Here is a 14548-nt window from a genome sequence, read left to right as displayed (position 1 = left end):
AAATTATATACCACTAAACTTATAGTACTTAGATGCTAAAATAAGATAACCAATACAGATTTAGGAATCAAGTATCTGTCTTAAAAATCTTATCATTTAGGAAAACAGTCTTATTTCCTTACTGTGAAAAAAATCTGCAGAATTTCTATTTAACAAAATTTATGATGAATTGTAACAATTAGTAGCTACAGAATACTAATTAAAATAGTCTAATTTACCAGAAAAAGGTTTATACTTACCATTGAATATAATCCAATATTCATTTTCCTCAGATGTTTGCTGTTACGGACTGTGAACAGTCTGCTTTTCTAAGCTCATGAAGGATGGGCTGGCTGTCTTACTAAGGCTTAATAGGATAACAAGTTCAATTTTTTTTCTCTAGACTTACCCCCATAAGTACCATCAAACCCAGTCAGCAATGATATACAGTATATACATATCCTTCAAATCAATGAAGCAATGAAGGACTATCACTTATTTAACTCTTTACACATAAAGCAGATAATAAAATAACAACTAAATTATCCAGCAGCTACAAAACGCCAGCTCCATCTGAAAAGCCTTAATCAATCAGATTACCTAATTAAAATTAAAGATAAAAGAGGGAGCAATGTTCACAGCCTTGTTCCACTTCTTTTTCTATTTCTGTCTGCTAAGCTCAGAATCTGATTAGTATATTTAATTCCATGAAGCATCATGACTGGTCTACCTATAATCAGCCTGTTAACATCCACCCATTTTTCCCTCACATCTTGCAGATTTCAACGTAATCAGACTTCAATGAGTAATCAGTTAATTGGCAAGTACTGACTTGACAATGCTCCTATAGAAAACATAATGTTCAAATTATAGAATCAACACTGGAATGATTCTCCTTTTCATGTGTTTACATATATCCAGAATGAAAAATGAGTTAAAAGTAGCATGTTTATTAGGACAAATGCAAAGTTTGTAAAAATATCATAACCAGTATTATACTTACATAGAATGTCATTACATTGCATGAGATTACAGTTTCATTTGAAGTATCAATTTTGGTTTGTGTTCAAAGACCTAATTATCTTTTCCTGCTTTATTAAGCTACTATTTCTATTATCTCTAAATTATTATAAAAACAGATAAAATACATATTATTTTCAAATTATACACTGAATAGAAGGTAGTTCTCTTTAGTACACAGGCAAACTGGGATAAAAGACATCTCCAGAATTTTCTGCCTTGTACATTTGATATCAGGAGTACTATTTTTGGTCTGATACCATTGTACAAGGAGAGGAGAAAAGTGACAGATCATTACTCACAGCATAGAAAAAAACCACTCTTTTTAGTAAGTAACACTATTCTCTTAATCTACTGCATTAACTTCATGGCAAGAATTAGCCTGCTTTCAAAGCTGCTGCTGTCTTTTGAGTAAGGTGAACTACTGAGATCTTCTGGAGGTGTTGCCCATACAATACTCCAGTCAGAACCACTACACTCTCTTCAACTGTTTCTAAATTAAACTTTCCTGAACTGCCATAGTTGCCAGAAAACCACAGAATTTGGCTCTTCAATTTGACATTTCCTGTGTAAACCGCAAACAGTAACTGTCCTTACAATGTATAGGTAATTTTGAAATAAATTCAAACCCTGACATACAAAAAAGGAAAATTAACCAATAAAAAGCCAGGAAAAGTCTTTTCTTAAATGGATTAAATTTATCTAACTAGCTTTCTTAGGTTTGTCTTCTTCCCTGCAAATGGAATTCTTCTCTTGGTAAGGGAAAAAGGAAAAGAAACTTTCAAAACCATTTTCAGAAGCTTGGCTTAGATTTTGAATATCTATAAAGACTAAAAATCGTTGACACTTAAATTATTAAACTTGAAAGATCATTAAAAGATTACTCTCAAAATCAGAGATTAGGTGTTGTTCCTTTTGTCATATTTTTCTGGTTTTCTTCATACATAAAAGTGTACATTTTTAATTTACTTATTAGCCTTGTAACTGCACATATATACTGGTACACAGATTCTCAAAAAAAAATTAAGCAGATTATTAACATCAGTTTTAATTAGGGATACTGTGTTTGGAGTTTCACTTTTAGAAGCACATCTCTATAGCCACTCACCATAATTTTCTACACAAGAACTGTTCCAATAGTTCTAGAAGTATTCCTATGGGTCTTAGTCATGTACATTTAGCTACCTCAAAGCCGTAAACTACTTATTTTTATGCTACCTATATTTGTTCTACACTTTATCCTCCTTCTTCCATCTAGCTCCTCATTCCTTTGTTCATCTCTCTGAATGTAATCACCACAGCACTAGTTGAAACTTCCTTTCACTGCTTAGCTTTCACCACTTTTTGTATACTTTCCAATATTCTCCTTTACTCTATGAGCAACCTGCAACTGATAATTGCCATTGTTACCATGCAGTCTTGCTGGTACGTGCGCCCTACGACAGCTTTCCATAACTCACTTTCTCTGTAAAAGCAATTTTTAAGGGAAGCACTGCATTGTTTCCTTCTCCCTGCCAGACAAGAAATAACCTGTATTTATTTTTATATATGGCTAAAACAAGGAAGAGAATGAAGCAACATAATATGTCAAATACTCCAAATCTGTCAGGAAGGCTTCTTGCTTTAAAGTTTCTTAGGTACTGCCTTACAAAAAAACCATGGAAACTGCTGAGCATAATGCGACATGGATGGGGAAAACAAAGTACAATCAGGATTTGTACAACAGTTTTACTGATTCCAGGTTGCTGACAATTTTGGAAAAAAATGTGACACCATTCACTGTTAAAAACAAATTACTCCAAATAAACAAATCACAAAATAATAAGTTTACATTTGTCACTACAACTTCCTCAGGTTATGTGCATTCCTTTTGACATCACTGCAATGACTGCAGAATGACAGACTATGAACTATTACATAATGAAATTTATATTAAACCAATATACTTCTCTTTTCAGAACATCAACACTATCCTAAATAACTTGATAAATTAAGGCACAAATCTGAACTGTAGCATTAAAAACACCTAAATACATATTTTAATTAACATATCCCTGCAGTCTTATAGCTGCAGTTAATATATTTCTTTCAAATATAAGATTCTTAATAGCAGTAACAATCTTGGCATCTCTATTTCCATAAAGAACTTTGTGCATATTTTGAGATACATCTTGTTCCTCCTTCTCCATTATTCTGTAATTTCATTTCTAATTATCAGAGAATCAAATTACTCACTGCCTAGCATCAGTTAAGTACATTATTATCTTATGAAAACACTAATACTTAGGCATTCAGGGATAGTTCTCCAACACCTTTTTCAAAAACAAAGTATTGTGTTATACCTTTAAATTCAGGCTGACATACAATTGGGTAAGTGCAAGCCAAGTCAGAATGTACGAGCAAATGCTCTGCTTTGAGCATTAACATAAATTAGGTTATTAATGTAAAAGATACGAAGTACCACATATTCACTAGTTACATATGCTACTGACTTTAGAATAACCATACTTGGTAAGGCTTTCAGCACTGAATGTAGGTTTTTGTGACAGGTCAAATTTAAAAAATGGACATATGCAAAAATGAGAGAGAAACAGTTAAGGCCAAAGAGGAGGATGTAAGTACCAGGCAAGGTCAGATAGCCCACTTTGTAATGCTATGAATCCTTCCAGTGGGGGAAGACCAAATCAAACATAAGAAGTGTAAAGAAAAAGGCATAATAATTTCATTCTAGAACAAGAAAGCCTGTACTCAACAAGGTACCAATTCTACTTATTTGGTGTTTGCTTGCTTGGGATAATGATTGGGTTTTGTCCCAATCTAATTCAGGTCAGAAAATACCTACAAAGATCGCATGGTTTAGCTCTGGAACCAATGTGAAGACTCAGAAAATCACTTGGTTACACATTCACTAGACAAATTGTTCTAATTTGTTCCTAAGAAGGCATTCAATAGAAGAAGTAACTTAAAGAAATCAATTATTTGAACTAAAGATTAGCGTTCATTCCAATCCAATGTTTCATCAACTGGTGTGCAATAGCTCGACTTGGTGGTACAAAGAAAGAACGCTGGTTTCCTTTAATGAGAACTTCCACGACCTGCAATAAAAGCAGATTTTTTCACCTTTAGAAGATAGCATTATAAACTATATAGAATCTAACATTGTTCAGATTCAGAAATGATCTTCCTATAATGATCCATCAGTCTGCCACTGTTATACCCATTAAAGAGCTACTAAGAGATTCTACAAGGTAAATACAGAGAAAGTCCAACATTGTGTGAATTATGACATTTTTGAGCCTAATGTGCTCCAAAAAATACCTTCTTCCTAACAGAACTGCGGAGACCGCTAGTATATTATTGAAGGTTTCTGTGAAGCTTCTTTATGGCAAGGACCACCAGATGGTGCTCTATACTATGACAAAAATATTTTTTTTAATGTTTACATGTAGTGCCATGGAGATGTGTTTTCTTGGTCTTCTGAAGAAGTTGCAAGTAACGTGAATTCAGTTTCAGCACATTTTTGAAGCTTATTTCCAGCTGTACGCCAATCTGCATGCTACTAGTTGCATTCAGAACTGATATTCCCTTAAAATAATGCTCCCAGTGTTAACAGAAACACACTGAGATTGTAGGTGATTAACTTTGCCTTCAAGGAGACTTACAGTCAAAATGCTTTGAACAGCTAGGCAGATGTCCAGTGTTATTAACAGCTTAGCTTCTAAGTTGCCCATAGGAAAACCTGTGAAAACTAAGTTTTGCAAGCAACCTTTCCTTCTATTCATGAACTATCTCTGTGAAAGTCTTTTCAGCCTTTTATTTCACTGTATTTTAACTACTGATGGAAGCTAAGGGTAGGATTTCTTATTAATGCATAGTAAGCTGCATTTAATAACAGAGTATTAAAATAGTATTGCATGAAAAAAAAGATATTCAATCTAATTAATTCCCAGAGTCCTTACTTTAACTTCCACCCTCACAGCATATCTGGTAGCATGCCTGTTTGGAGAAACTGTAATGAATAATGCTATTAAATATTACTACTGCATGAAAAGCACAGGCTTGCTAAGGACACGGGTTAAAATAACTTGACTATCTCACAGAAGGGAAAGGTGAAGAGCAAACTGGCAAAAACATCATAAAATGAGCATGCAGGTAACTCAGACGTTACTGTGAATACCTATCTTTTTCTAACCTACACTGTCAATATACTGCCTCTCAAACTATGATTTATCAACCTAGTCACAAAACAACTAATAATACCCCTAGACAAAATAGGACACAAATGAGCCCTAATTTTAACATCCCTCATAATCTTCCTCCTACTCATTAATCTTCTAGGCCTACTACCTTACACATTTACCCCAACCACCCAATTATCTATAAACTTAGTCCTAGCTTTCCCCATATGACTAGCCACCCTCCTAACAGGACTGCACAACCAACTCTCCATCTCACTAGGCCACCTCCTGCCAGAAGGCACCCCTACTCCACTAATCCCAGCCCTACGGCACCTCTACTCCACTGATCCCAGCTCTGCTGTATGACAAAATGAAGAGTACACATGCTTATTTGGCTTGCTGAAAAAGCAAGTGTCTGTTGTATGCCAGAACCAATACAGTCACAGACTAATCAATAGATGAAGAAAATGAAATTGAACTTTACCTGTTCTCTAGTGAACCAGCGTGCATCCTCTATTTCATTCTTGTCGACTTTAATTTCTGTGGACACTGCAACAGCTAAGCAGCCAATCATTAGGGAGGAGGGCATTGGCCACGGCTGACAAGAGATGTACTGAACATGGGCAACTTTCACTCCAGCCTCCTCCTCTACTTCTCTTCGAACAGCATTTTCTATGGTTTCACCTAATCAAAAAGGGCAAAGAACAAGCAGCTCATGAAAATACTCCAAGCAATGAACACATGCTGTGCTTTGAACTATCTCAAAAGATTTGAAACTGCCCAAGGCAATTAGCTATAAAGATCTAGTTCACAGATCAGGGCAAAGACCTCAGCACAAGACACAAAAGTCTAATAAGGTAAAACAGCCACAAAAGCAAAATGGAACTTTGAAAATAAAGTGTAGTCATTTCTCCACTATAATATTTATTTTCTGAATTGGTAATTCCTTATACACACAAACCACTATATCTAAAATGTCAAAAATTAAGTAGAAAATACATAATTCCTCTAATTATTCTTGAAACATTCATTTGTAGCTAGCAGTGTTAATTTCTGGATTTTCAGTATGATTGCAACAGCATGTACTACAACTTGAAAAATCAGTATTTAGAATTACAATATTAAGAAAACAGATTTAGAATACTTGCTCACATTTCTGCGTTGTATTATTCCCTTTGCCTGACTCATTCTTCATTGCCTTAACACATGGAGACAACACTGTAAATTGAAACTGCAATGGAAAGCTCTGCTTTCATATCCATAGAAAACTGTAGGTGCATGTGTGCGGAATGCTGATGGTCAGCCTACATAGGTGCACATGCACTGTGCTGTAACCACTGGTTACAGGTTCGTTAAAGGACAGAGTCCATCCATCAGAAATAAATATTTTGACTTTTTTCAAATGATACCTGAATAAACTTGTTCATGCTGTCACTGTATGTAAACCTGCACATGTTTACTGAATATATTTATTCACTATAATTTCACTGGTGATAAAGATCTGTTCACAATATAGAATATTTTGCAAGTTGATCAGCAGGTACTTATAACTGTAACTAATTTCAACTATTGTTGCTTGACATAGCTATTGAAAAATCTCTTTATCTTTCTTTCAGAATTATGGAATTTCTACTTATTATCTATTTCTGTAGAATCAATCAGGCCCTAAACACCTAAGTATACGCTTATCTTAATGACAGATTTAACTCAGATTTTAACACTTACTTTTTCTATGCTAAAATCCTTCACCTAAAGTATCACCAGCCAAGGTGACGGGTTTTAAAATATTTTTTTTTTCTTTTAGGTAGTGATTTAAGACTACATGATTTGAAAACTGTTCCGTATTTTTATTTACTCAAGTTGCTCTTCGCTTTTTTTTTAACAAATCAACAGCTGCAAAGTACAGAATGGGTATATTTATTGTAACAACTCATCTATTATGAAGCAAGAAAACTTCAATTTGAGATAACACAAATTATATTTCTCTGTAATTGTAATGGTATAATACTTTCATTGAGAAAATACACTTGATAAAGGAAAACAAAATTACTCACCAGCTTCTACAAATCCAGCTAGGCAGGTAAACATTCCTGGGGGAAATCTCCTCTGCCTACCTAAAAGGCAATGGTTGCCATCTGGATGGATGACTTGCATTATCACAACAGGATCTGCAAAGGACATGAAATGAATATATTTCAACATTTGAGAGACTTAATGCAGTAAAAACTTCTAGCTATTCCATACCAATGCATATAAGGGCAAAAATTATATTGAAATCATAACTGCGTCTGTACCCAGAGCAAGCTGTTATTTCGTTTCACTTTGGGGTTACCCTCCATGCAAGATACATCTTTATTTTGTTGCGCAACATAAGTGCGTAGTAGAAGCAGCTTACTAACCAAAGGCTTGAAATGCAGGATAGAAATTACCTGTAACCAAAGGACACAATCTGCTAAGAGTCAGTACTAATCAGCAATACTAACATATGCATCCAGCATATACCAACAGTTTCTGCAACAAACTCGTTTATTATCATCTTCTCTTCACCACAGAGGTCTGAAGAATGTCTTTTTGACTAAACACCAAATAACTAGACACTTTGCTGACGTCAATACTGACTACTTTCCACCTTTGACTTCATTTACTCTTTGCTATCAGTTTTTCATATGATGTTGCATTTGAGAAATTTTCTCACTTCTGGTCATTGTATCCTTTTCTTTCTAACTAGTAAAACTTTAAAATATTACTAACGTAATATTTTCTCCTATTGGTCCAAGCAGCCCTATCAACTTGTGATCTTTTCCCCTTTTTACTGTCATCTAGTTTTAAGTAAAAAAGTAGAATGTGACCCTTTATACTGCCAATTCTCATTTATACTCTTGGAACTTCTAACTGATATTAGTTGTTGAAATAAGGTTTGCATTATCACAGCAATTCTGTATCACAGACTAGTGAAACAAAGAGAAGCCTGAACTACTTAATCCTAAACAGAGCTGAGACATACACAGCTGTGGAGAACACACACAACACTCCACAGTTGTGGAGAAACAAGTAGTATGGAAGACCTAGAACAGAAGTAAGCAGCTGAAATAACTAGAAATAAATTGACCTACATGCATAGCAATTTACAAGCAACTCATTTAAAAGCAAGCCACTTTTGAGTGAATGTTCTTACCAACTCTTGGATATGATGTGTTGTGAACTCCTTGGAGACTGGGACAACCCTCTTTTAAGCAAGTTTTCTTGTAACCCCCTTCTTCAGTCTTGGTTGCACTCCCACATGTTGGACAGAATCGGTAACGCTGGTGCCATGCTAGAACAGATCTCGCCTGGGCTATTACTCCTTTAAAAGAATACAATGAGAGTGCACAAAATCAAATATTAATTCATGTTAAAGTTTTAACAGCATAGAAAAATCAAGTTCTGAGTTTTAACACAAAAAATCAGAGTGTGGTTTGAATCATAATTATGGCTACAAGAGAAGTTGAGCAAAATGAGTTATGCAGACTTTTTCTTTGTAGCACAGCAAACACAATAGAACACAGTATTAAAGAGCTACAGGGCAATTTACACATAGTCAGAAACAAATTTATCCAGATCAATATACCCTGTTTCTCACAGATGTCACTTTATGTAGGCAAACTGCCAAAATTACATGTATCAAGTCTTCTTCAGATGACCATTTCAGGGCTACTACAGGTATTGACATAATAATGCATTGTTCCATTTAAACTTAAGGCTCAAGTTGAGCTTTCCTTTCATCCTTATGTAAAAACACAACTGTTACAATAGCAGTCATTAACAACACTTATTGTTAATGTCCTTACTAACACAAATTCACTTTGCTATCCTAAATTTTCAACACTGTCTTGTCAAATGAGTATCCAACACACTATTATGAAGGACTTAGGTTCTCATTTCTTGTAAGCAATAATTTCATAATTATTAATTTTAATTAACAATTTAATTACTGAAAACTCGGTAATGACAGTTTTTTTTCCTTTATGTTTAAAATATTTGTGCATTAATATTTAAATAGTACTGTTTAAAACCCATGATGATCAATAGGTTTTACAGTCTAATACCGTCATTGCAGAAATTAGTCCTTTGCAAATGCAAATGTTCTTACATACAAAATTCTTCACAAACCACTACCAGGTTTTAAAACCAAAATATTTCTAAAACCACTGAAAACACAATTTCTTTGCAGTGTTTTGTCTTTTCTTTGAATTATACTTCAGGGAATACCAAAGTGTATCTTTCTGATTATGCATTTTGTACTTGCTGCATTTTATGCACCTTACCAGCTTCTTTTTCAGGTAACTGCAGTAGCGCTGGCATCGGTGGGTGAAGAAAGTAACAGTCCTCATGCTTCTGTTTAAATTTTTCAGCAGAAGCAGAATCTACGCTAAGAGCAAACCAAGCAACTAACCCATCTTCATCTTCTTGCTGAACTCTTCCATTGCAAGCAGCCATCAGGTTCATATCAAACTGAAGGTCCACTCCAAGAAAAATCAAGGTACATTCTTCAGTTTGGTTCATGAACTGTTCCACATCCTTGTGGCACAACCTGCAAAGCTTTACTTCTGGTTGCTGCGAGCTCTCTCTTCCCCCACCCAAAGTAACCAAGGGACTCAGATTTGAGAAGAGGATGTACACTGTAGCTGGATGGCTTTGTTTTTTACTGAGCCACTTAGAATCTGTTCTTTTATCACTCCTTCTGTCCAGAAGTGTCATGCCAAAATAATTTTCATATTCTTTCACATCATTTGACAAAAAAATAGGTTTCTGATCACCTTTTACATTAGCCAACAAATTAGCTATGTGTTTGTACCCCCAAAATTTAGCAATGTCCAGAGCTGTCTGCCTTGATTTATTAACGATGGATCTGTCACACCTGAATAAACAGAAAAGAGCTGAGGTTACCAGAATAAATATGTTTAGGAAAGGTCCTGTTGCTGTATTATTTTTACAGCATATGTATCTGATGCTATTAAGGTACAAGAACTTCTAGACACTCTGTCAATGCTGGGATAATCTTTAGGCAAAATATTTAGCATCATGATAACAAAATATTATTCACTTCTTCTTCTTTTGCCAAGGCTGTATTTCACATTTTTGTTGATCCTTTCTTGTTGATCCTTTCCAGATTATCATTCACCAAAATTCATGAAGTAGTACAAAGGCAATGAATTTATTAAAATTCCATATACTGCATCATTAAAAAAAAGGCTCAAAACCAGAGCTTCAAAAGTCAGGCTATAGGTCTGCTCCTCATAATCAGTAATCAAAATGGGAAAAAAACAAAGAAAAAAAAAGAAGCCTAACAAGCATTACTTTCTAGAAGCTACTGGAAGCAGCAACAAAACATTTACAATAAAACATTTTATTGAGGTTAATTGGCTTGTTCAGCCTGGAGAAAAGAAGACTGAGGACAGACCTCACTGGGGTGTCCAACATCCTCACAGGGGCAAGCAGAGGTGCAGATACTGATCTTTTCACTCTGATGACCAGTGACAGAACAAAAAGCTGGACTTCAAGGAATGTTTAGACAACGCTCTCAAACATGGGCACATGGTGGGATTCTTGGGATGACCTGCACAGCTGCAGGAGTTGATCTTTGTGGTCCCTTCTAACTCAGGATATTGGATAATTTACCATAAAATTAGAATCAAGAATACAGCCTCTCCTTAGTGACAGAAGCTGGATCCTGTAGGGATCTTTTAGTTACCCAGATGTCTGTAAAGTGAAACAGGTAAGGGATGTTGCCTCATCACATACATTTAAATACTAAAACCAAAAAGAAACCCAAACTTTAAATAGGTTGAGGCTGACTGAGAGATTAAAACAATACAATTTAATTACTTGCTAATCTTAAATTGGTAAGTAAAACAGAAATGTCACTTAAAATGACAAATTATGTAATAAATACTAGACTCATCAGTTTTTAAAACCAGAAGATATCAATAATATTAATGTTGCTGATACACAGTTAACTGTACCACAGACAAGACCATTTTGAGATTTTATATTAAACTCAGTAGTTTTTGAGGGAATTTGAGCATACTGTTTAGAAAACTATTCAAAACTTATGTTACAAGTTTTTGCTGCTAAAGCAACTCTTCGCATGACCAGTAACAGGACTCATGGGAATGAAATTAGTTTCTCTCAGGAGAGGATTAAGTTGGCTATCAGGAAAATGTTCCTTATCCAGAGGGTGGCTAGGCGCTAGAACAGGCTTCCCAGGGCAGTGCTCACAGTACTATGGCTGACAGAGTTCGAGAAATGTTTCAACAATGCTCTCAGGCACATGGTGTGATCCTTAGATGTTGTGGTGTGTTGCAATGTCCTGTTTTAAACTTCCGAGTCCCTTCCCAGGTGTGCCTATGCCTCTCTCCCTGCCCCCTCGCCCCCTTGCTGAGTGTGCCCTGTCAATCAGGCTAACATACCAGCAAGGCGTCGTGTGATTCGTCGATTTCAAAGGATGCTTCTCAGGCCTGGGGGTCATTGGCCTGTCTAAGTGTCATCCTCCCTTGAGACCCTGCCCCCTTCACCTGGTTGGTAACTCACCTGTCCCCTCCCCTTCCCCTGTCCCTGAGCTTATAAAGTTAATGAGACCATGCGGCCGGCATTCTGTTAGCAGCAATGGCCCAGTGCAGACCTCTGTACTCTTGGAATAAACATCTGGCTACCTTCTAGCAGAATCCATTCCCTTTCTCTCTACCATCGCCAGAAGCTCTCTCCTGAGGAGAACGGAGTCCTGTCTTGTGCCCCGCTGCACTCTGCCGCCAGCCAAGGTATCTCTGGGGTAAAACACTGCAGTGCTGCCTGTGGCCCAGCAGCGAAGGTCAGAACTGGCCTGGGCACCATCTAACTGGTTATATTGGGATACTTATTCCAATACTTAGAGACAGTGCTGCACAGGACTATGAGTTGGATTTAATCCTTGTGGGTCCCTTTCAACTTAGAACATTCTATGATGCTACACTTCTGTGACAAAAATGCAACTGACTAGATTTGTAGAATTATTGTATGTAATGTTACAAAATATTATCTTCATAGACACTCATGTTTGTATAACCAGCAACTATAATTGTCAAAATAATTATTCTAAGCATTAACTAAAAAAGATCAATGAGAGTGCAGCATAATTTCATGAACTATATTCAATTGCCTAAAGAGCAATTAAGAAAAGCTTTAGTTAAAAAAAACTGTTAATTCTATTTAAGAACTGATAAATTTCCCAGCATCACAAAAGATTCCTCAATACACAGAATCTTGCACTATGATACCCTCTATGTACTGGAATGTACTGATTATAGTAGAAACCAGTGGTTCATCTAATGCCCCACTCTGAGCCCCAGCAGAGGCTACAGGTCTTGGCTATGACTGAAAAAAAAATCAAGAGTAGGTGGGACAATAACTGGAGGATGTGGAATGCTATGCCTGAAGTTAGTCATTAACTACAGAATGAACTAAACTTTCTTTTTTCTGTAACTAGGAGTTCAGAACAGAACAGCCTGGGCTTGATTAATGTTCAACTCAGTTAAATGCATTTGATTCTAACTTAGTTTTAAAGCATTTTCCATTTGGAGTAATTTCGGAAAAGGTGAGTCTGTGATGTCCTACTGAAGAGTCAGCAAACATTCTACACTAACAAAGATTCCAGTGGATTACAAATCGAGTTTAGAGAAAAAATTTAAGTGGAACGATCAAATACACCAAATTTATCATACAGTAGTTGGAATTAGGGGGGGTGCAAACTTTGTTCTATTCTGTTGGCCTCTGTGAAAAGTGACAACATATCCTTGAATATCAAAGGAGTAACTTTAGAGATGCTTATAAGTTTTAGACTTTCTTAGCAAAAATAAAAAGCATGATGCAATAGCAGAACCCAGTTATAAAATGACACAGAATAAATTTTCCTGAACTTTATCCCTGAAAATTCTGCCATTATCTGTCTGGTAAATTTACTTCTTAGGCAAAACTGATAGGGGCAAAAAGGGGGTGCAAAACAGAGCTCTTGAACAGGTTCTACTAAACAGCTTACCCCTCTTGAAGAAGAACCTGCACAACCTCGAGGTGTCCATTTCTAGCACCGTACATGAGGGCTGTCCAGCCATTCCCTGCGGCTGCATTGACCAGTGATGGCAAGCGTCTGAGCAGCACCTTCAGCCCGGCTGTGTCACCAGCAGCAGCAAAGTTATGCAGCTGAGAAACCATGTCCTGATGCAGGTTCTTTTCAAAGTCAGTCATTGTGCCTTCTGAGATTAAAAAAAAAAATAAAAGCGCCAGAGAGTATACCTCCCACTACTAAGACGATTTAAGCAAAAGATTGAACTTTAATGCTGTACAGAAAATCAGTGTTATTACCAAAAATACAGATACAAGAAATTCTTGTGATTGGTGTGATATTATTATTCCAATCTTCGTCCCACCCGCCTCCAAACATTGTGAAACTTTACCTTAACAATCAAAACCAGTTTTAAAGAGGCTTGAGGACCAGAAGATTTCACTGTGGAAATGAAGATTCTGAGTGTGAAAACAATACATCAAGGTTTCTAAACCAAAAGCACTCAGGCACACAGAGACAGAGAGATAGACAGACAGACAAACACACACACGCACACGCAGACACCGCTGCCGTGACCGCTGCGCAGCACAGCGACAGCTTCTGCTTCCTCAGGTCCCGCTCCCCTCGCTTCCCTAGGGCCGCGACCCGGCCGCAACAGCCGGCCACGTTACCGTGCGCAGCCTCCGCTGGCGGCCAGGCCCCGTGCCCCTCCCACCGCGCCCGGCAGCGCTGCAGAGGAAGGCCCACTCCCGCGCGGGCCCGAGAGAGACGGAGCAGGGCCGAGCGGGGCCGAGAGCGATTGCCACGCCCGGCCCTTCAGGCGGGCGCCAGGCTTGAGACGCTGCGTGTTCCCGCAGGGAATTGCCAGTCGTTCCCCGAGCGCCGCTGCTGGATGGGTTGGGTTGATGCGCAGGGTTAAAGGGCGAGCCGCCATTTTGTCCGCCGGGCAGGAGTGGTAATAGGGAAATGATCAGATTGATTTTTGGCATTGCTTTACCGCGCTAGCAGAAGGCAAAGGTCGGTGGCAACAGAATGCGGAAGTAGTTGTGAAAAAGGCGCAGCTACTGACATGGCAGCGGAGAAGAGTTAGCGGGGAAATCGGAATGATGTAATCAGCCAGAGGTGTGTCCTGACTAGTCAGGAATATTCCACCAACACCAGAGTTTATGTCCAAAAAGAGGAGTCCTTCAACTTTTTTTTTCGAATAAAGGGGGAGACTCCACAGGGGCACATGGCTTCGGGATGTTTTCTCTAGAAGTTTCAGAGGCCGCAGCCTCATTTTATTCCAAATTCTCAG

General features: G+C 37.4%; 2 protein-coding genes across 8 annotated transcripts in view; both read right to left on the bottom strand.

The window, feature by feature from the left end:
* The window catches only part of LOC102065012 (uncharacterized), a 42391-nt gene extending 41616 nt beyond the window's left edge, over positions 1 to 775 (bottom strand). Inside the window, exon 1 of the mRNA XM_026798529.2 lies at positions 240 to 775. The gene's annotated coding sequence lies outside the window, so the exon portion shown is untranslated. The remainder of the gene's footprint in view (positions 1 to 239) is intronic.
* Positions 776 to 909: 134 nt separating this feature from the next.
* NUDT12 (nudix hydrolase 12) lies at positions 910 to 14332 on the bottom strand. Of its 7 annotated transcripts, none has more exons than XM_074532446.1 (8): positions 13806 to 14222; positions 13643 to 13709; positions 13228 to 13441; positions 9482 to 10074; positions 8353 to 8520; positions 7232 to 7345; positions 5662 to 5861; positions 910 to 4094 (listed from the first exon to the last, which is right to left on the bottom strand). In XM_074532446.1, exons 3-8 carry the CDS (start codon positions 13431 to 13433, stop codon positions 3984 to 3986), a joined length of 1392 nt encoding a protein of 463 aa, XP_074388547.1. In that variant the 5' UTR covers positions 13434 to 13441; positions 13643 to 13709; positions 13806 to 14222; the 3' UTR covers positions 910 to 3983. The 7 variants fall into 7 exon arrangements, with proteins under 7 accessions (XP_074388547.1, XP_014129004.1, XP_005496189.1 ...); XM_014273529.3 differs by having other exon boundaries at positions 13643 to 13692; XM_005496132.4 differs by having other exon boundaries at positions 13643 to 13692; positions 13923 to 14222.
* Between the last annotated feature and the right edge of the window lie 216 nt (positions 14333 to 14548).

The sequence above is a fragment of the Zonotrichia albicollis genome, chromosome Z (assembly GCF_047830755.1).
Source record: "Zonotrichia albicollis isolate bZonAlb1 chromosome Z, bZonAlb1.hap1, whole genome shotgun sequence".
In the NCBI taxonomy this organism is placed as follows: domain Eukaryota; kingdom Metazoa; phylum Chordata; class Aves; order Passeriformes; family Passerellidae; genus Zonotrichia; species Zonotrichia albicollis.
Note: the sequence above shows the minus strand (reverse complement) of the source record. Positions and strands in the feature narration are given on the sequence as shown.

Coding starts and splice junctions, on each gene's coding strand:
- NUDT12 (XM_014273535.3), bottom strand. CDS start 13,433: ATGACTGACTTTGAAAAGAACCTGCATCAGGACATGGTTTCTCAGCTG. Junction 8,521..9,481: donor GTTACCTGAAAAAGAAGCTG/GTAAGGTGCATA, acceptor ATTCTTTTAAAG/GAGTAATAGCCCAGGCGAGA. Junction 5,862..7,231: donor AGCTGGATTTGTAGAAGCTG/GTGAGTAATTTT, acceptor CTTTTTGATTAG/GTGAAACCATAGAAAATGCT.